We start from the raw sequence: 21160 nt of genomic DNA, 5'->3' as shown, positions 1-21160 counted from the left end.
TTACAGAACGCTGCATATACCACTGATTTTGTGTCACAATTAATTGTATCGACTGGTTTTTATAAACCATTATTAAAAGAATTTAGAGTTTTGGATACTTCTATTTCAGATGTTTTAATGTTTTCTACACCAGATTTACTAGAACCAACATAAATGTAAATTTTCTACTACATTTATTACCACTTTTAGCAATGATGCAAGAGAAATATGTAACATCATATCTAAGAACTGGCATTTTATCACGAATGACTTGCTATTACTTGAGAAGCTTGGACCTTTTCCAAGAGTGGTCTTTAGGAAGGGTAGAAACTTGAAAGAAATATTGCAAAGTCAATCAAATACCAACCAGTTTTATAGATGTAAAGGTGGTTGGCATGTGGGCCTGGTACCTGTGTGTATTGTTAAAATAGGAACAAACTTTTTTTTAGAGAGAGAAGAAAAACACCGAATACATCATACAATTAATTGTGACACAAAATCAGTGGTATATGCAGCGTTCTGTAATGTCTGTCCGGTCTTTTATATTGATATATGAACATATATATGCTATTAGAAATAATAAACAGGACAATGCATAGAACTAAGGAACTTGAATGGCAAATCAAACTTAATGCTTTTTAACCCCCTGGTTTGAATGATAATTGTAATATCTCAGTGGTAGACTGTTTGATTCATTATTCTGCTTTGTTTGCATTTGCAAAAAAAAACTTATTTTATTTAATAAAAACATGCTCTCAAAAGAGCTGCCCGAGTGACAGGGTGTTATTTCTCTCCAGTTTGTTTGTGTTCTTTGAAACAGTCACCAAGGCCATAGATGAAGGGAAGGTAGTCCACACAGCCTACCTGGACCTCGTGAAAGCCTTCAACACAATACCCCACTTGGGCATCATAAATAAGCTCACCAGCTTAAATATCAACCCCTATGTCACAAGATGGGTTGCAAACTGGCTCAGGGATAGAACTCACATGGTCAGAATTGCAGGTGCCATGTCAGACTCTAAACCAGTTACAAGTGGTGTCCCACAAGGCTCAGTCCAGGGACCTCTCTTGTTCGGTATATATTTCTCTGAGGTACAGGCTAACACGGGAGGTCTATGGCTGCCCAAGTTCGCAGATGACTGCAAACTGGGTGCCATAATTGACTCACCGACTGACACAAGCATCCTCCAAAAGGGTCTCACAGAGATGGATAACTGGTGCCAGAGCCATGGCCTAAAGCTAAATGCCAAAAAGTGCACAGTCATCCCCTTTAGGGAAAAACAAAGTGCCCACAAATTACCACATAGGTGGTAATCCATTAAGTACGGAAGAAGTAATTAGGGATTTGGGGACCCAAGTAGATAGCAATCTCTCCTTTGACAATCACGTTGCCAAAGTGGTTAGAAAGACCTTCTATATAGCCCACCTTATCACGAAAGGGTTCACATCTAGATCAAGAGAGGTCATTGTGCCCCTCTACTCATCACTCATCAGGCCCATAATTGAATACAATGCCTCATTTGGGATGTACCTTACCCGACACCTGCAGCAACTGGAAAGACCGCAAAAGTACCTCACCAAGAGGATCATGGGACTCAGACAGATGCCCTACACAGTTAGGCTAAAGAAACTTCAGCTCTACTCAGTTGCTTACCACCTACTCAGAGGCGATCTGTGCCTGACGTATAAAGCCATGTCCAACCCAGAATTAATGGACATGCTCCACCTCAGGAAATCCAAATCCCTTAGAACTACACGCTCCAGGGACTTAAACCTCAGCACAGAAATAAATAGGACATGCTGGAGGGACAGATTCATATCCCAGAGGCTCCCCTCACTCTGGAACAAAATCCCAATCCATGTTAGGCAGAGCCCTCAATGACCCTCTTCAAGAGAAATCTTGATGAGTGGATGGGAGATCATAGGTTTACCCCTGGGATCTCTTCTGTGTCCCTACTAGACAGAGGCACAGTAAACTAACCTTAAAAGGGCTATCTTCTGTGACCTACTATACAGAGGCACAGTCAACTAATCTAAAAGGGTGGCGAAAGCCAAACACACTCTGGCTAGGCTTATAAATGCCCTAGGGCAGATAGCCTAGTATCAACCTATGAACCTATTAGTTTCTTTCACTTGTACAGCCTATTTATACTAGGGGTCCACCAGGGTGGCTTGTTTTTTTGGCAAGGCCTGTTTCAATCTGGTCACATACAGCTGATTCTATACAACCACTTAAGTGGTTATACAGGGCATTGGTTTACACCTCTACATAGTAGTCCATGTTATCTGTATTCAAGAGGGCTATGGTAGAAGGTTATTTGTCTCAGAAAAATTTGTAAGCATTTTTGAGCTTGATGGGGTATCTGTTCTTATAATTATATCAAACAAGACAGATTTATGGTCCAATCTTACTAGGGAGGGTATCACATGGGGTGGGGGTGTGATCCTCTTCCACGTTAGTGAGTACTATGTCCAGGACATTTGAGCCTCTTTTGGGTGTTCTGGCTAGTTGTTCCAGAATGTTTGCATTGACAAAGTCCAAGAACCTCTGAGTCAGCATGTTTGTGGTCATGTATGTTTCCCACTCAATAGCAGGATAATTAAAACCACTCATGAGTAAGGTGTTGGGCTGTTTGGCAAATGACTCCAGTAAGTCCAGGTATGCTGTATGCTTTTCCTGTTTCATAGGCTCACAGGATCATAGGAGATTACTAGACTATTGGACTTGAGGCCCTTATAAGCCTAGTCAAGAGTTTAACCCATATTTAGACAAATCAGCACCCAATGCCCCTGTCCACCAGGGACATGGGTGGAATCCCAGGGGTATATTTTCTGTTTCCCATCCAGTTATCCAGGTTGTGCTTAAAAAGGGGTAAAGAAGGCACTCTGCTTGATGTGGAGAGGGAGTCTATTCCATAGATGGGGGAGTCTCAGGGAAACAAATCTGTCCAAACCTGGTTGAGGGCAGGTGTGTGGGTTACTCAAGTGGAACTGGAGTTGTGGATATGCAGCAGTCCCATTAAGGTGGGGTCCGTGATTGCCTTTTATGCCAAATAGAGGTCACCTCTGAGGAGTCTGTATTTATTTGTTTATTATTTATTAAACAATTGTTGAACAGGTTGGTCTGAATGGGCAGAATAAACCTTTTTCAACCGAGGCCCGAGGAGAAAAGCTGCAAGACATACTAAAAACCACGTTAAATTACAATGTACTATATACAACTGACAATTTACAGTTGACCAGACTGTTGCACAAAACCAAACAATTTACATAGAACAAAGTACAAAATATCAGAGAAGGAATCTGATTTACAGTGTTAAGAATGAGTGGTCAAATATATACATTCATAATAAAGTACAGTAAATTTTATACATAAAGTAAGATATGATAAAATATCAAGTGAGGACATAGGCAAGAGGAGGCTTTAGGAGGAAGAAAAAAAGCAGAATATTAGAGGCATAGAATATAAGTAGTGGGTTAGAAGACATATAAAAGACAGGTGGCCTAGTGTTATATTGAGATGGGTTGGAGAGGAAGAAAATATTATAGGAGGAAGGAAGAATTGTTAAGTTGGGTGCATACATAGGCATGAAATGCATGTAGGAAACTGAATAGAGGGATAGGACTTTAAGCCTATCTGTGTATGGTAGATGTTAAAAGCCCTGGATTCTCCTGGTAAGGAACCGATATGGTCTCCAGCTGCTGCATGTGCTTTGCGAGGGACACACTGAAAGGGGCATTGTACTCAGTAATGGGCCTTATAAGGGAAGAATATAGGGATGTTATGATCTCCTTGTCCCTGAATGAGATACCCTTACTTATGAGGTTGGCTATGTAGAAGGCTTTCCGTACAACGGAAGCAACATGGTGGTCAAAAGTCAGGTTGCTATCAACCTGGGTGCCCAAGTTCCTCACGACTGATTCGTGCTTTGGACATTGTTATTAATGTGATAATTTGTGGGGACATCACTCTCCCCAAAGGGGATGATGATGCATTTTTGGTATTCAGCTTGAGGCCATGTTTCTGGCACGAGTCATTTGTCTGAGTTAGACCCTCTTGGAAGATGTCCACATCATTAACCGAACTGATGACAGCACCCAGCTTGCAGTCATCTGCAAACTTGGTCAGCCATAACCCACTGGATTTGGCCTGCACCTTAGAAAAGTATATCCCAAATAACAGAGACCCCAAGACTGAACCCTGGGGTACGTCACTTGTTACGGGTCTACTGCTTGAGGTGGCTTCCCCTATTTTGACTACGTGGGTTCTATCAGTGAGCCAGTTTCCTACCCATCTGGAAACATATGGATTGATGCCTAGTTGAGAGAGTTTATCTATTATGCCTGAGTGGGGAATAGTGTCAAAAGCCTTGGCCAGGTGGTGTGTACCATCTTCCCCTCATCCATGGCTTTGGTGACTGTCTCAAAGAAGTCGACCAAATTTAGCAGACATGACCCCCCCCTTGATGAAGCCAAACTGTGTGGGATAAAGTGTTTGGAGGTTGCCAATGTCCTTGGTAATGAAGTCCATGATAATCCATTTCATGGCCTTGCAAATCAGGCCAGTTAGGCTGATGGGTCTATAATTTCCTGGATCAGTGGATGCTCCACCTTTGTGTAAAGGGATGACTGTGGCTGTCCTCCACTCAGCTGAGACAAAGCCAGTACTCAGGTTTTGGTTGAATAGGGTGCCTAATGGTGCTGCAAATTCCTGCCTGAGGTCATATAGGATGCAGCCTGGGATGTAATCAGGTCCCATGGAGGCTGTATTTTTTACCTTTGAGAGAGCAGTGATGACCTGTTCCCTGGATATAAGGGGAAGGGGGCAGGTACTGGGGATGTCCTGATTTACTGATGGGAGGGACAGAGGGTAAAGTTTTTGCTGAATCTGTCAGCCAGCAAGTTTGCTATATCTACGGCATTTGTACATGCGGTGTCCTTGACCACCAGTTTTGAACAGATCTGGGTGCTTCCTTTGAGGTTGCGGACATATGTGAAGAAGGCCTTATGATTGTCTCTAGTAGATGTGGCCAATTTGGACTCTAAGTCTGCTTTGAAGGATTTCACTAGTGCTCTTATTTGCTTGTTCAGGCTAAGGAGACATTGCTTCTAATTGGGCACCTGCTCCTTCTTGGTCTTGGACAGCATTTTTTTTCCTTTTGTTATAGAGTTCATTTATTGCAGATGTCCACCAGACAGGTTTACTCTTCCTTGTGGAGGATGATTTATTCTTGTCGGTTATTCCTGATTCCATGCATCTATATAAATGCTCGTATAGTGCTGTGGTGCAGTTTTGGATATTGATGCCAGTTCCTACAGAGGGGGAGAGGGCTGTGAAGCTGTTTATACCATTACTCAGGAGACTGTAATCAGCTTTGGAGATGTTTTTATGTCTGATCCTAGCTAGAGGGGGGGTGGGGGAGATGGTGACTTTGAAAGTGACTGCTTTGTGGCTGGAACTTACCAGGGAGGATGGTACTATAGGGATGCTGCAGTGGTTACTCATGTTGGTTAATACCAAGTGCAAGATATTATCACCTCTTGTGGGGGTATTGACTAGCTGGTCCAAGGCATTTGCATTGACAAATTCAAGGAATCTCTGGGCAGTTGTATTCTGGCATGAGTAGTTCTTCCAATCTATGTTTAGGAAGTTAAACTCACCCAGGATCAGGATAAAGGGTTGAAGCTTGATAGATATGAACAGGTCCAAATAGGCAGATTGGGCATCTTGAGTCAGATTTGAGGGCCGGTAGTGAGCTATGATTTGAATAGGAGTCTTGTCAATGGTTAACTGCACCTGGAGTGTCTCCTGTGCGTTATACTGTTTGACCAGCCTGGTAGTGTGCATGTCTTTAATGTATATTGAAATTCCACCTCCTTTGGGTTTACTGCCCAGAGTTTGGGGTCTGAATGTATGATAGGATGAGTAACCAGGTAAGAGTGGGGTGCTCTCCACAGCTTTGAACCAGGTTTCTGTGACTTCACAGATGTAAGCATTTTCCAGGGTTAGGAATATTTGGAATGAATGCAGTTTTGTGTTCAGACTCAGCATTTAGCAGTATGACCTTTAGTTTATTTTTTGTGTAAAGGTGGGGTACCTATAGCTAAGTATGATGTGGTAGGGGGTTTTGCCTATAGTTAGTTGGACATGGAGTAGCTCATGAAAGTCATAATGAGTTGGCAAACTTTAAAAATTCCCTGCAGACTTCTCTGTCAGAAGTACTGGATGTGCAAACTAGTATAACTAAAGACACTTTTTGAGCATACAGAATTGGAATTGCATAGACATAGTAAGGCCTTCTTGAGTTTAATTCTGGTTGCTGACAAAAGAAGCAGTTACTAGAAAATGGAAATCAGTCTAAACCAACTGTACTAGACGTAATGAATAGAATAACAGAGATAAAATAACTGGAAATGGGATCTTTAGAAAAGGATAGGAGTAAATTGCATAAAAAAAATGGGAACTGTGGGAACAATACATGCAGAATAATGTTTTGGAGGAGGAATGAGGTTTAAGGGAAGGCGGGAACTGAATGTTCTATTTAATGTTTGACTGACAATGTCTGTATAGATTATAAGAGATGTATGTTTGCAACTGAAACTATGTCAGTATGGTTTGCTTTAATTCATATAAATGTATGATTGCCTATGTCATAAGTGATAATTCAATTAAGATGTTTCTTGATTAAAAAATCAATGCATGTTTGACAGAAAAAAGACTGGTAGATAGAAAGGAACATTTTAATTAATTCTATCCAATTATGTCTTGTTGAATCAAATTCCAACATTTAATTACATTTTCATTATTTGAAGATGACAATTTTGGAAAACTCCTTATTTTAGATTAGTAGCTGCTTTGATATCAAAAGGATTTTTTTTGAAAAGTATAGTTCACATAACGTTAGAAAAACAGATTTGTTCAAATTTAAACTGCAATTAAAGTAAATTGGAAAAAGCTTCCATGACAGTAACAATCTCTGGAGTAATATGAGTGAAACTAAAATAAATGTTAATGTAATCTGTAAATGATGTTTAAGATATCAATAAAAACCTTAAATTAGCAAAGGATTGATATATAAATTAAAAAGGAAGGGTTGCAAAGGGCAGCTGTGGTGCATTCCATTATTAATTGGAAGTGTGCAAAAACATTGGTGTGTGTGTGAGTGTGTGTGTGTATGCAAAATATATCTATCTATCTATATATATATATATATATATATATATATATATATATATATACACACACACACACACACACACACATATATGTTTATATATATTTATATATATATATATATATATATAGAGAGAGAGAGAGAGCACAAAACCACCACTCAGAAATAACAGATGACGTTTGCATAAATATAAGCTTACCCCTGAACCTAATCCATTCTTGATGGAGAAAGTCATGGAACTAGGCATCTGGAGGATTGACTTGTCTGTGAGTCTGGCCTAGAGGATTTTGACTTAAAGCCTGCTTGTATTATTCGCCCTCTCTTGCAAACCCAATAGTATGGAGACATGTGGTGTATTTCCCCATCTCCACAACAGCTCAGCCATGTCTCCACCCTGTACCCTTCTTTAGGCACAGCTATCAGTGTGCCTTCCCCAGTCTCCATTAGGGGTAGACACAGTAGATTTCCATAGTTCTGGAGGATGGTACTGCCCATTTCTCCCTGCCACTCCATCTATGATGAAGTATATTACTGACACCTTCTAGACAATACCTACTATTAAATAAGTCAAAAAGAAATGTCCATAAATAAAATAAAATACAATGTATAAATGTTTACATGCTTTTATTTAATCCTGGAACATGCATAGAATCAAAAGTAATTATTATTTATTTTATTTATTTATTTTACATTTGTTGACCGGGCTAGTCTAACTGGATATATGTCCATTTTCAGTAGAGGCCCGGGGAGAAAAGCTCCAAGCATGAACACTAACAAAGTTAACAATATATAACAAAGACAGTATAATAACAGTACAGAGGTACAATTGGTTAAAGAAAAAATATAGTAGTAAAAATATTGACTATAGACATTATGTTAAAAGATTAAACTAAATAAAAAATAACAAGTACACTAAACACAAGTTGGGTATGAGCAAACAGAGTCAGGTCCTTACAATTATCCTATTACTATGAGAAAAAAAGAAAAAAGATAAATAAGTAGATTTGGAGGTGTAGGTTAGGGAAGAGGGGAAGGGGTATGAGCAGGAGGGGGGGGTAAAAGTTTCAGTCTGGGTTAGCACAAGAACAAGGCCACTGAGTTTTAAGATGTTCTTTAATATGTTTTTTGAATAGAGAAGTAGAAGCTAGAGTAGAAAGTTCAGGGGGGAACTGATTCCAGTTTTTACCTGTAGTGTTTGAGAAAAGTGAGTCACCAGCTTTGTTGTTAGATTTAACTGATGAGACCAGGAGTTTATTTGCAGAACGGAGTGTAGCTAGATTTTTATATGGTGAAATCAGATTAGTGAGGATAGGGGTGTTATTGGGGTGGTGTAGGATCTTTTGAGTTTTAAGTAACTGTTGACAGAGTATATGGTTCTGCAATTCTAGCCATCCTAGTTGTTTGAGGTTAAGGCAATGGTGAGTTTGAAATGGAGAGCTAGTGATAAATCTAGCTATGCTATTATAACAGGTAGAAAGTTTTGAGATATTATTTTTAGATAGGTTTGTATATATAGCAGAGGCATAGAAAAGGGTAGAAATGAGATGGGTCTGGGCAATAGTTTTCCTGGCTGTGGGGATAAGGAAGGGTTTAATTCTATAGAGGGCTCCAAGTTTTTTGTTAACAGTCTTTATGGTGGAGTTAATATGGTCATCATAGTTAAGACAGTTATCAATTGTAACACCTAGTAGGCGGGTGGTAGTATCAGGGGTTATGTTTGTAGCATTGTTAGAGGTAATAGAGAAGACTGGAGTGGGTGATTTATGAGATGGAGTAAAAATCAGTAGTTTTGTTTTTTTTGGTTTTTGGGATTGAGCAGGAGGCAATGTTGCATAAACCAGTTTTCTACATTTTGGAAAACAGTTTGGGTTAGGGACTGGAGGGAGGCTATGTTCTTAGCAGTACAGATTAAGGTTGAGTCATCTGCATATTGGATGCAGGTGGCTTGAGGTATGTTCATATGGAGGTCGTTGATAAATATGGAGAAAAGAAGGGGACCTAAGATAGAGCCTTGTGGGACTCCAGTATTTACTGGAAGTAATTATTCATAGTTTTTCTTTGCAATCCAAAAGCTGAAGCTTTTTGTCATTAATTATATTGTGAGCCATTATTTTGATTTATTTCTATATATTTCTAGTTGGATTTCAAGCAGTTATTTATGGAGGGATTTGCTCAGCCTATACTCCCAGAATGCAAACTTACCTTGAACGTTTCGTACAGATCCTTGATTTCTTTTAATTCTTCATAAAACCAGTCAAACACTTTGACATAGCACTCATTGACCATTGGCTGGATGCCTTGTCTGTTACTCACTACAGAAAACCTATACACAACAGAAATAGAATGGTATTGTTATTTACTGTCATAGAAATACAGAAAACACAGTAACAAATAGAAAACTATGTACAAAACTGCAAAAAGACGGTACTATTCCCAACAGCTCTTACATAATACTTATGGTCCCCTACAGAGTGGCAGTCCTAAATAATAATGGACTGTCCGTGAGAACTAAGAAGGTCAGCAACATAGGCAGGCCACCCTGTAATCATCAAAACATTCTGTAGTCCATGTTAGGCATTCTGGAGGATATCACTGTACAAATAAAATGTTTTACAGAAATTTGTAAAGGTTTTCGTAGATTTCATAGATAGACCAACACCTCATAGCATTTGCCATCATGAAGACAGATTCTCAGCAATCCTCACATGCAGTTCCACTGACTTCTCTAATTATTCAGTGGAGCATTAAATGAATTCAGGGATCCTGACTGTCTTATTATTAGGTAGTAAGCCATTTCATTTCATAGGTACCCAGATAGAAAAATAATGTTGTCTGGCACTTGTAATATATGTTGCTACAACAAGACATATTACCAAAACTAGATGAGCTTGGCTGATTTATACTTTGAATTCCAGTATCACACCCTTAATCACCTATATGTTAAGTACAGATAATCCTAAATAATCTATAAACTACTTAATAGTGGATGAGCTTCCTCAATTTAGCACCAGGGGGAATAATTGCTACTGTTAGCATTCTTTACCTTCTATAGACTCTTAAGACATGTGAAATCACCTCAGTTATATGTACAAAATATGCCATTATGATTTATATGTATCCTTATTATTGAATGTACACTGATATCCGAACATTACAGGACTTGCTAATAATCACACACACTCTGCTGAAGGTATAAGTCCATAAAAGTTCCTAACTGTGAACACCATAGTAACTTCAGAGGTTAAGTAATTGCTATAACTTGTCCCTAGATCTTTAGGACTATGTTAACGGTCAGTCAACGACCAGCCACTAATTCACCTCATTTTAAATTTGCTTGTTTATTTATTTTATTTGTGTATTGTTTGTGTTTTGCTTACCAGGATAGTCTCATTATTTCTATGGCCTATTTTATGGGAGGAGAGCCAAGGTGTTAGTCATACAAATTGTGGGATATTTCCCAGGGAACCAGGGAAATTCTGTTATCTGACATCTTGTCAGGCAGCTGGATGTGTATCAGTATGAAAACACAGAATGTCAAAGGAACGTCTGAAGGGAATCAGACACTATTCTTGTTTGTGTTGTAGGATGAAGCATTAATCTTGTAGTGGTTGACAGAACTTGAGAAAACTTTACTGGTAGACAGTATAGATGACAAACATTTGTGTAGCGGTACAGCAGAAAGAATTCAGATTTAGATTTAATGTTACAGTTCTCTGTAACTCAAAGGTTTTTTATACTGCAGCAAAAAAGGCTTCTGGAGAATAATGGGTTCCAGGGACAGCAGTGGAGACTTTGGCATGTTCTGTACATTCTCACACAGTGGAAGTTACATCACAGATTCTACAACACCCTTTATCCAGAAGAAGTTAAATGTGACCCAGGGCTGCAGGTGGTAAGCAGTGTAGCTGCAGATAGTCCTTTGTCACAATGGAAAGTTTCATCACATTTGGGTGAATATACATACATTTTGTTCTTCTGTGCTTCAGCAGTGGGGTGTTAATATTACTCATTTGAGCACCTTGGTTCATTTTGCACTGGAAGTCATTTGTGATGTGGGTTTGGAGACTGAAGAGGTACCAAAATTAATTTTGGATGAATTTAAACAGAAGCAATCCATGGCACTATGGAAAAATGCTGCAGCTTTTATAATTTATACCTGAATCAATGTAGGAAAATGCAGTGTGGGCAGAGAAAACCTTTTAGAAGAAACATTTTTATTTATACATACATAGATTCATACATTGTTACTAGGTTAATGACCCAGGGGGATTTCTAAGCCCAGCCATATTTTCACAAAAGAATAATGATGTCCTGTTTCCAAATAGGACATTGAGAGCCAGGCATGTATAAGCTACCTCTGCCCATAAGGTACATTGGTGCCAGGCCCAGTGTAAATTTCCTATTCCCCATCCATTAGTCTAGGTTGCACTTAAACTGGGTAATAGACAAACTCAGCTTCACATGGATGGGAAGTCTGCTCCATAGGACGGGTAGTCTCTGTCTGTCTCTCCAGCATGTTTTGTTTAAGTCACAGACAAAACTCATGTCCCTAGACCTTGTATTCCAGGTACTCTTTGACTTACAAATATGTAGGAAATTCATATGTGTGGGGTTTGAGGATGTCATGTAAGCCAGGCATAGCTCTCCCTCCTCAGCAATCTATAGGATACTGAATAGAGGGAAGGGCTTTAAGGTGTTCTGTATAGGGCAGGTTTGTTATGCCTTGTTTTATTTTTGTAAGGAACCTCTGTGGTCAGTCTAGTTGCTGCATATGCCCGGTCAGGTACATATCAATGGAGCATTGTACTCTATGATTGGTCTGATAAGTGTGGGATGACATCTTTGGACCTAGGTGACATGCCCTTACTTATAAGTTGTGCAACATAAAAAGATTTCCTCACCACTGTGGCCACATGGTGGTTGAGGGTAAGGCTACTGTCTATGTGCGTACCCAGATCCCTGACCACTGGGTCAACTCTTAGGAGATGAACTTTGTTATCTAGATATTGATGCATACCACCACCCTATCAAAAATTATGAACAGACTTGTGTGAAAGGTTTATTGTTACTGAAAATTCAAGATGGGCTTCAGATTCATTTGGATAACCACATTCTTATGGGCTAAATCAGATATAAAGTGGGGTATGCTGGGCACCTGAAAAATATCTTTTTCAACAAATGTCATTATAAATGCAATTACCAAAATGTAATATGTGGCAATTGCAGTCAAACAGAGCAAGTAGTATAAATTGTATTAAACATTGTTCTAGGTGTGGTAGTACAGAGCACTTCTGGGTTGATTGTTCTAGAATAACTGTCTAAATGTTGAAAGTTTGAATTTATCGGTAATATGTTGGGATTACATGGTACTTTCTCAACTCTGAGATCCTGACGAACCCCTTCAGGAGCTGACTTTTCAAGTAGTGTTTATGTGGCAAACTTTGAGATGGTTATTAGGTTGGAAAATATATTTGCTGTATTATTAATCTCACAGATGGACGAAGTGAAAGTTGTGAAGTAAAGAAAGATATACAAGGTGGGACTCAGAAGCTAAGGAAAATACATAAATTATAAGGAAAGAAAAACTTAACAGATGAAGTTGTTAAATGGAAATGGTAAAAAGCATGAGTTCACCTGGCTAAAGCAACTAAGTATTTATATTTACTTACTACAAGATGTTAGGATCATACCTCTCAACCATACCGAAGTCCTCAGTATTTACCAGTTTTGTGGACAAAATAATGGGGTGCCACGAATTTCCGAGTGGCCCATTCAATTCCTGATTTTTTTTTTAATTTACAATTTATGTTATGGCATTGGCATCAGCTTTGTAAAGTAGTACCTGACTGCCTGTTGGACTTAGAAACTGGGGCGGGAGTAGCAGATGGACTCTTTTGGGTGGGTGTTTGAAAGACAAGTGTAAATGGGCGTGCCTTCGTTGAAGGTTGAACGTCGAGCTGGCACCTCGACGTTCGTGAAAATTGACTGCAAATCATTAGCAAACTGGAGTTCCGCTGTGTTTGACCCTAACAGGGAAAAGCCAAAAGACAAACAACAACAACATTAATGTTAGCAGAGACACTCGTTCTTTATCATCATTCTTCACGGTCTAGGTAAAATGTTTAAATAGAGGGTATGTACATGAAATGTTGTTTTGAATGGATATTTTACTGCACATTAACTTCCATAAAAGCTTTGCCTGTTGTTCGGGTGCATTTGAACACATAATCCTGACCTTAAAATATTTTATAGTACGAGTAAGGGAAAACACAAACATGCATTATTAGCTAACTAGTTATTCACATCTGAAACACAGAAAATGCCTCGGTCCTTTCATATCCTCTAGCTTTGTTTTCAATGTATTTTGTGCAGATTCTGAAGATGTTAGGCAAAATGCTGTTTTAACTGTTACTGTTCTGTTCACATTCTGTACTCCTGACACTACACAGCTCTGTACTGGACTCTACAGCTCCTGTGATTTAGAGACAAAAAACAACATTGCATGCTCGCTGCCCGTGACTTCTTGCCTACATTCTGTGGGAACTGAAAAACAAGGGGAGTATTAAGTAAAACAATAAAAGCCATAAAAGTCCTTCTCTTCTGTGATTGAAGTCCACTGCATCCAAAGCAACATGCATTTCACTCTTTCTACACTGCCTATACATTTTAATAAAGTTCTGCAATTCCAATTCCCCACATAGAAAGATCAGTAAACACCAATGGTGGGGGGACACTTTTGAAATAGTAACTTTAATCAAATCATTAACATTTGTGCCATCTCCACTGTTGTCTGTTGTAGGGGGAGGAACAACCTTGCTGTAAATGCAATATATTACATTGTATTTTTAAAAACAAGGTGTGGTAGTGTGCATATTATTGGACTATTAAAAAGAAGGTAAGAGCCTGTATGTTTTAAGTAACCTATTAAAATTAGAAAATAGCCATAATAAAAGTGCTGCAAATTGCTTGTGCAAAATATAGTGGTCTTCTTGAAAAGCACTAAAGAGTAGACTAGGCCGTTAAGTGTGAAGAGACAGTAACCTTAAGTATTTGTGGAGGAGTCATCCTTGTCCCCCTGTCGCCTTTCTGTTTTACTGCCATTTCAGCATGAGTTTGCAGACAAGGTATAATAATAACTTTAATCACTCTGCTCTTACTGATTGTCATTTATCTTAGCTGGCAAGGCAACACCAATGGCAGGTAATTGCATTTTGGCTAGCTCTAATCTGTTTAGGTTCTACCTGCATGTGGTACCTTTTTCCAGCTGAGGCACTTCAGACAACAGTCACACAGAAATATCTGGCTATCAATCATGTCAGCATTCTGTATATACATGTTAAGTATTATGAATCAACTTCTGCTAACTAAGACAATCAGAAAGCTGCTCTCCTGCTGTGAAGATCCTTGCGCTCCAGTGTGACTGGTGGTAAGATCTTAGTCTGTTTGTCACTGAGGACCGTGGCAATTTCCCAAAACTAGTATCCCAATCCAGTGATTTAACTAGTATAAATGCAACTGTTAAACTCTATTATGGGTAATACAATAGAAAAAAATGACCCCTCACCTTCAGACGATGAAATTCTGGTCCTTTTAATCTTGAAGTGCCACGATTTATCACATGCCATAGCAGTGTTATTTTTTGTGATGAGCCCCCTTGTTATATTTTTTCAAAAAGTCACAAACCTAACTGCATGTGTTCATTTAATTTAGATCCTATAGTAATGCATCTTACCCACCCGCGGTGGTGCTGCTGCGGTAGCGTTGTTGCCTCACAGTAAGACACTGTCCGGTTTGATTCTCAGCTAGAGCGTCTTCTGCGCGGAGACATGTGTGAATGGAGTAATGAATGTTAGGCATTTTACAGGGCAGGAACACAAGATCTGGAAAGCAGGCCTTTTTTTTCAGAATGTTGTATACAGTGTAGTTGGTCTGAATCGGCAATCTGAAGTTGCAATAAGGATTTAACTGCTATGATTATGAATGCATTCTAAAGGACACAGTTTTAACTTTGAATCTTGGTGAGTTGTTGCTCTAACAGCTAGTTGAGAATACATCTGAGCCAGCTGAAAGCTGATCCTCGTAAATCAGAGTTTGTTTAGCATTACAGTACATGTGTAAAAAAAAAGTGTATGACTTTTCCTTGGGCATTGGCAGGTGCAAGATTAATTAGATGAAATATAGGTGTTAATTTGTATGACTTTTCCTTTGGCATTGGCAGGTGCAAGATTAATTAGATGAAATATAGGTGTTAATTCAGAAAATCACTTTATTAGAGGAAGTGAATTATTTTTCTGGAAAAAGCCGACCAGTATTTGGATTGGAATAATTATTGCTCCTTGGAACTTCACATAAACTGTATATACTCTATAGCTAACTGCCGTCATTGTGCTTCTTGGATGTGGACTCCATCATATATTACGGTTGTGTTTCTTTAAATTGTGATTGTTTTTAGAAAGTACTTATTTAATTATTATGTACTTTAAAACCCTAGAAAGAGGTATATAGTGCTGTGGTGACATTGTAGATGACTTGTAACTATGATACCGGGCGATTATTGCACATCGCAGAGGTTAACTGGTCTGACTTTTAACAGTTTCCTGGTCAGTTAAAGCACAACAATTTTGTTGATTGTTCACTTTACTGCTTTAGAAGTGTTAACAGGATGCTGTATTTTGACATAATTAGCTTTCTTTCTAAAAGATAATTTAAAGGTGGTATCATGGTTTTGAGAGTGGTGGTGGTGGAAAAGGAAGCTAAATTGATATTGTATACCTAGTTGGGCTAGTGAGCATACTTCTCAATCATACCTCTCAATCTCTCAGAGCAAGAAATCTAGACAAAGCCAAAAATAATGGTAGGACAAAAGCCCAAAAATTGGGACAGATTTTAAATACTGCTCCCGAAAACTCAGTTGCTAGAATAACAAGCTTTGCATTATTATGTATTTTCTAATGGATATGAAGTCTGAAATTCAAATGTCTGCCATTATTTCTTATTATTTAATGACTTTGATCTTCATGTTGGTATCCTACAATTCCAATGGAGTGGGTGGGGTTACAATATTGTGTATGCAAATTTTATGCTAAACAGCATCCCAATTTTTGGACAGTTGTACCTACTTTTCATAGCCCTTTGTCCAGGTTTTTGATGTTTCCAGGTTGAGAGGTATGGTTAGGATAGTTTTAGATATTCAAGAAAGGGAATGTAATGCATATTTAAGGGGAAGTTGGGTATAATCATTAGACTATAATACCTGTTCCTGGGTGAAAAAGTTTCTGAATATACTTGAATTATGATTGTGAGGTTGTATGTGATTAAACAGGGGACAGGGTTAGTACCAGAGTTTTAACCTGAGGAAAAAAGGAGAAGCAGTGCTTGATAAAGTAACTCTGGGAGATGATTATCTGTGACTAGATGCTAAATATATTTTAATCTGGTGGGGTGATTTTAATTTGAGTCTCTTGTATGGGAAAAAAGAAAGAGTAGGCAGGCAGATACAGTAGATGTCAAGTCTACAAAACATTACTGGCAAATAATGATTTTGTGTCATGCAGACCTGGTTTTGTTAAATTCTTTAAGGGAGACATAAAGACAAGTATATATATATATATATATATATATATATATATATATATATATATATATATATATTATTTTTCTAACAAAGTTGCATTTGGACAGCCAGGAAAATATTTGGCAATTTTTTTCAGATTGTATAACTTTATTTACAAATTTAAAGATATGATATATTTTTGATATTTTGGATGGCACAGTGGTGCATTGGTAGCGTTGTTGCCTCACAGCAAGAAGTTATCTGGTTCAATTCTTGTCTGGAGTGCCTTCTGTGCAGAGTCTGCATGTCCTCCCTGCATTCATGTGGGTTTCCTCTGGGTGCTCTGGTTTCCTCCCACATTATAAAGACATGTCTGGAGTGTTTCTCCCCGGGCCTCTGTTGAAAATTGGCTTTGTTCCAAGTCAGACTTTCCCAGTTAACAAATGTTAAATAAATAATACAAATATCTTTCAGAAAATGACAGTAAAAAGGAGAATCAGGCTTCAATCCACTGATTATAGGTTCACATTTACTGACTAGGCATATGGTCCAGGAGAACATTGAGAAGCCTAGTCCATTTTCCCAATTACCCCAAATCACTGTCTACTTAAGTGACTTGCACAAGATCACACAGTAGGCAAATGAAGGCTAAAGGGCTCAAACCCTGTACCACAGGAAGCAGCTTGTTAATAGCTCATAACATTAATCCTCTGCACTAACTACCATTTTTGATGTGGTCTGCAATAAATGGTTTATGTAAATCAATATGTTGGATTCATGTTTATGGTTTGAAGTTTGGAGTCCATGCAGTAATCATTGGTTGTCTGTGCACTTTGGATATATTTAAAATCAGGTCACGTTATACTCATCATGGAGAAGTAAAGCTCTGTTTGAACACGGTGTCAAAGACCATTTGTAAATATATTAAACCTATTATTTTTGGGTTCCGAGTTAGTGAGATAAAATAATAAAAAATAAAGGTAGAGAATACTCAGAGAAGATAATTGTAAAAGACCTATACAATTACTACATGACTATATGGTTTCAGGAGATAAGTAAAATTAAATCATAGCAAAAATATTTTTGGAGTGCTGTGTCATAAGTCATCAGTTATTATTGGAAGCAGTTATTTCAAGTAAGAGGTTGTTTCATTTGGAAATTTGCAGTAAAAGCATGATACCAGAACTGAATTTTGTTTTACATTAACAGAACACTGAGTCTCTAGATTAATAGATAAATTAGCAAATTTAAACTTGTTCTGTGAAAAGTAGTTTGCTGAGTCATCTAGATTAATTCCTCATAGGATAAGGGAACATTGTTAAGTGATAAGGGTAGAGAGCATTAGAGAGACCCATTTATTTGTTAGGATTACAACTGGCATTAAAGAAGACTGGCAGGAGTTCTCCTATAAGAGATGATGGTCTCTATCACGAGTATTATAAGTACTGGAACATTATTAAGTGACAAGTATTGGGAGCATATGAGGGACCATTTTCTTTCAAAAGATTACTATTGGCATTACAGAAGGTAGGTAGCGGATCTGCTGGAAAAGATGAAATCCCTTATAAGCATTATAAACCTTTGGGATTAAATAACTTCATGTACTGACAGTTTTCCCGAATTGTTTCCAAATAGTTTGGAGAGAAATTTGAAGCTTAGTGAAGTTGCAGTTTTGATGTTATTATGGAAAGAGTATGACAAATCATTTATAGATTACATTAGAGCTAATTTTTTTCAATTGAGACTATAAATGAGTGTCCTTATTGTTGTAAAAATGTACATAGAATGCTACTAAGTTTTCATTTCTACAAAGTAATATTCTATGCTCTAGAACTGGCCACAGCATATCTTACAGATTATTACAAATATTTTAGACAATATGATCTAGACATTCAAAATGTTTTTATATCTTGATAAAGAAAAAACATTTTAATTATTTCTCACATAAAGTTCCTTACAATTGTTGTCAGATCTGAATATTAGTGAAAAAGTATAAAGGAATATATTTTCCTCAGTTATGTTTTTTTCAAGTGCAAAGGTGAGTGGTGATATTAAAATGTCCAAAAACATTTCAAATCAACATCTCAAGTTTTTATATAGGATTGTAATCCTAGCAAATAGACCTACACCACTATATGTGGATGGGACGTCAGAATAGTCTGTTGTATACAACTGTAGGTTCTGGTGTACTGCTGTTTCTTACCCTGAGGTTTATAAGTGATGATTTCAAGTCAAGGTCAGCTCCTGGTACACAATGTACCATGGAAAGTCAGCCTGTGTCATATATTGCTTGTTATTTATAGAGTTTCCAGATGGAATTCATTTGTAAACATCACAAGGTGTTTGGTTTAATGAACAAGTATTTCAGTTTTGGGAAGTTTGGAAGAAATTTTAATTTTGATAATATGGGATCAGTGGGAAAATATTCAAAAAAATACAACTTTATTCTTATAAACTGACTCAATCCACAGTAGCACCAATGATGTTCACATTATAGATGGGACATTGTCCATATTCTAGTTTGAGAAGGATATTTTTGGCTAGGACTTTGCAGGTGATAGGAAATAGTAGATGGAAGATTCTATCGCAGAGTTTTATTTGTGAAAAGACCTTATTAATAATGTTGTCATTGGGGAAAATATTTGCACTTTGTCACAAAAGTAGTATTGCTTTGTTTATCTGTCATGGTAATGACTGGTAGGTGGGAGCTTTGTGAGAGAAGAAGAATAGCACAGCCTTTTTGGGGGGCTTGTTGATTAGTGTATTATTCTATTCAGACTATTGGCAGGGGTTAGTAAAGGACTGCAGAAGTTGTGTTTATAGGATAATGGGATATTTATTTGCTTAAAGAAATAGCATGACATCCATGCATAAAGTGAGATCCAGTTTAGGGAGAAATTCAGTAAGATTGTTAATGAATAAAAGTTATATTAGACTACAGATGATTATTAGTGTATATTTGAAAAAAGTTGAATTATCTTGTCTTGTCAAATTTCCCAGCTATAATGAGAGCATTTTTGATGTTAGCATTTATTGAGTCAGTTTATAAGAAGAGGGCTGTATTTGCACTAAAGGTATTTATAAAACCACACTGCCAATCAAAAAAGAGGTCTAGCATAGTAGCTTATCTGCAGCTAGTCTAAGACAAAGAAAGTGAGTGAAAGAGAAAGGATGCAGTAACCTATCTGTAACCTAGGCTAAGAGAAAGAGTCGGGGGGGGGGGGGGGCAGGATCTTATCTACCACCTAGGCTGAGAGAAATCTTTACTGCTCCTTGACATGAGAGAAACAGAGTAGGAGAGACAAATTATTTGTTCCCACCCACCTGCCCAGCTCTCATTGTGATTGTGTTTTTAAACTTGGTTCCTTTTTAGCTGCCTGCTTGTAAGCCCCTCCCAGTGCTATTTCTACTGGACACTGATAGCTCAGACTGATAAGGCACTCCGATTACACTCTTACAGCTCAAGTTACCTCTGTTTCATATAATTCTATTTGAACTAGTGTGCACACTGCAATACTCAGATTGCTAATATGAACTGTATATTATTCTTCTCTGAATTCCATCTATCCATCCTCAACCCCTTTTTCCCATTCTTGCATATAGTGTTGGGGTGTTACTTCAATGGTCGCAATCACCTCAAGCCAAGGTTTACACCACCATGTGGCTAGACTTGCAGTGGTAGTTCATCTGTATCACTCACTCACACACAGACTCTCACCTATGGCCAATTTAGCATGCCCAATCCACCTACTGCATGTCTTTGGAATGTGGGAGGAAACCGGAGCACGCAGAGGAACCCATATGACTGCAGGGAGGACATGCAGACTTGTTCTTCTCTGAATTGTCTTTGCTTTAACCAAAAGTTAGCTGTTTGCATTTTTAATTTGGTCTGGGATCTTTCTCTTGTAGTATCCATTACCTTACAGTAGTGGGAGAATTGTGAGTTGCTGCAAGATCTGAACCTCATTTATTACATTTCTGCTTCATTTTTTTCTGTTTGTATTTTACTTAGTCTGGATTCTTAGTCTTGTAGTATCACACAAAATAGTAAGAGCATTGTGAATTGCTGCAGGATCTTAGTTTTATATATACACTTATATTGCATTTTTACCACTTACTGATTGGATTCCTCTCTAGCTCATCTCCTTATAACCTGGGCTGAGCTGCACACTAGTTGTTTGCAGTGCCCTGTATATAGAAACAGGCGCCCAGAGTTGTAAGTTTCCATATAAAACTTCCTTTGCTATTTTATCCATCATCTAGCTGAGTGTAGAGCAGCTACTTGAGAAACATTACATCAAGAGTGTTGCTTTTGATCAGTCCTGGTCCTATCCTTCTAGCCAAGCACCACCCCTCATAGGTCACATAAAAGAGGATCCACAGCCATGGATGTGCACTTTCTTACTATCTCTGTAGTCATCCTGGTGGAAATGGGCATCTGGAAACAATGGAG

At 38.1% G+C, this 21160-nt stretch overlaps 1 protein-coding gene across 1 annotated transcript in view; it reads right to left on the bottom strand.

Moving 5' to 3' along the window:
* The window catches only part of LOC122814238 (dynein axonemal heavy chain 5-like), a 3525594-nt gene that overhangs the window by 2813273 nt on the left and 691161 nt on the right, over positions 1-21160 (bottom strand). The window contains exon 18 of the mRNA XM_044086840.1: positions 9357-9477. Within this exon, the coding sequence (XP_043942775.1) occupies positions 9357-9477 (121 nt within the window). The remainder of the gene's footprint in view (positions 1-9356; positions 9478-21160) is intronic.

Source organism: Protopterus annectens, chromosome 1.part1 (genome assembly GCF_019279795.1).
Source record: "Protopterus annectens isolate FY-2018-M chromosome 1.part1, PAN1.0, whole genome shotgun sequence".
Lineage (NCBI taxonomy): Eukaryota > Metazoa > Chordata > Ceratodontiformes > Protopteridae > Protopterus > Protopterus annectens.
This window is presented reverse-complemented; position numbering and strand designations above follow the sequence as displayed.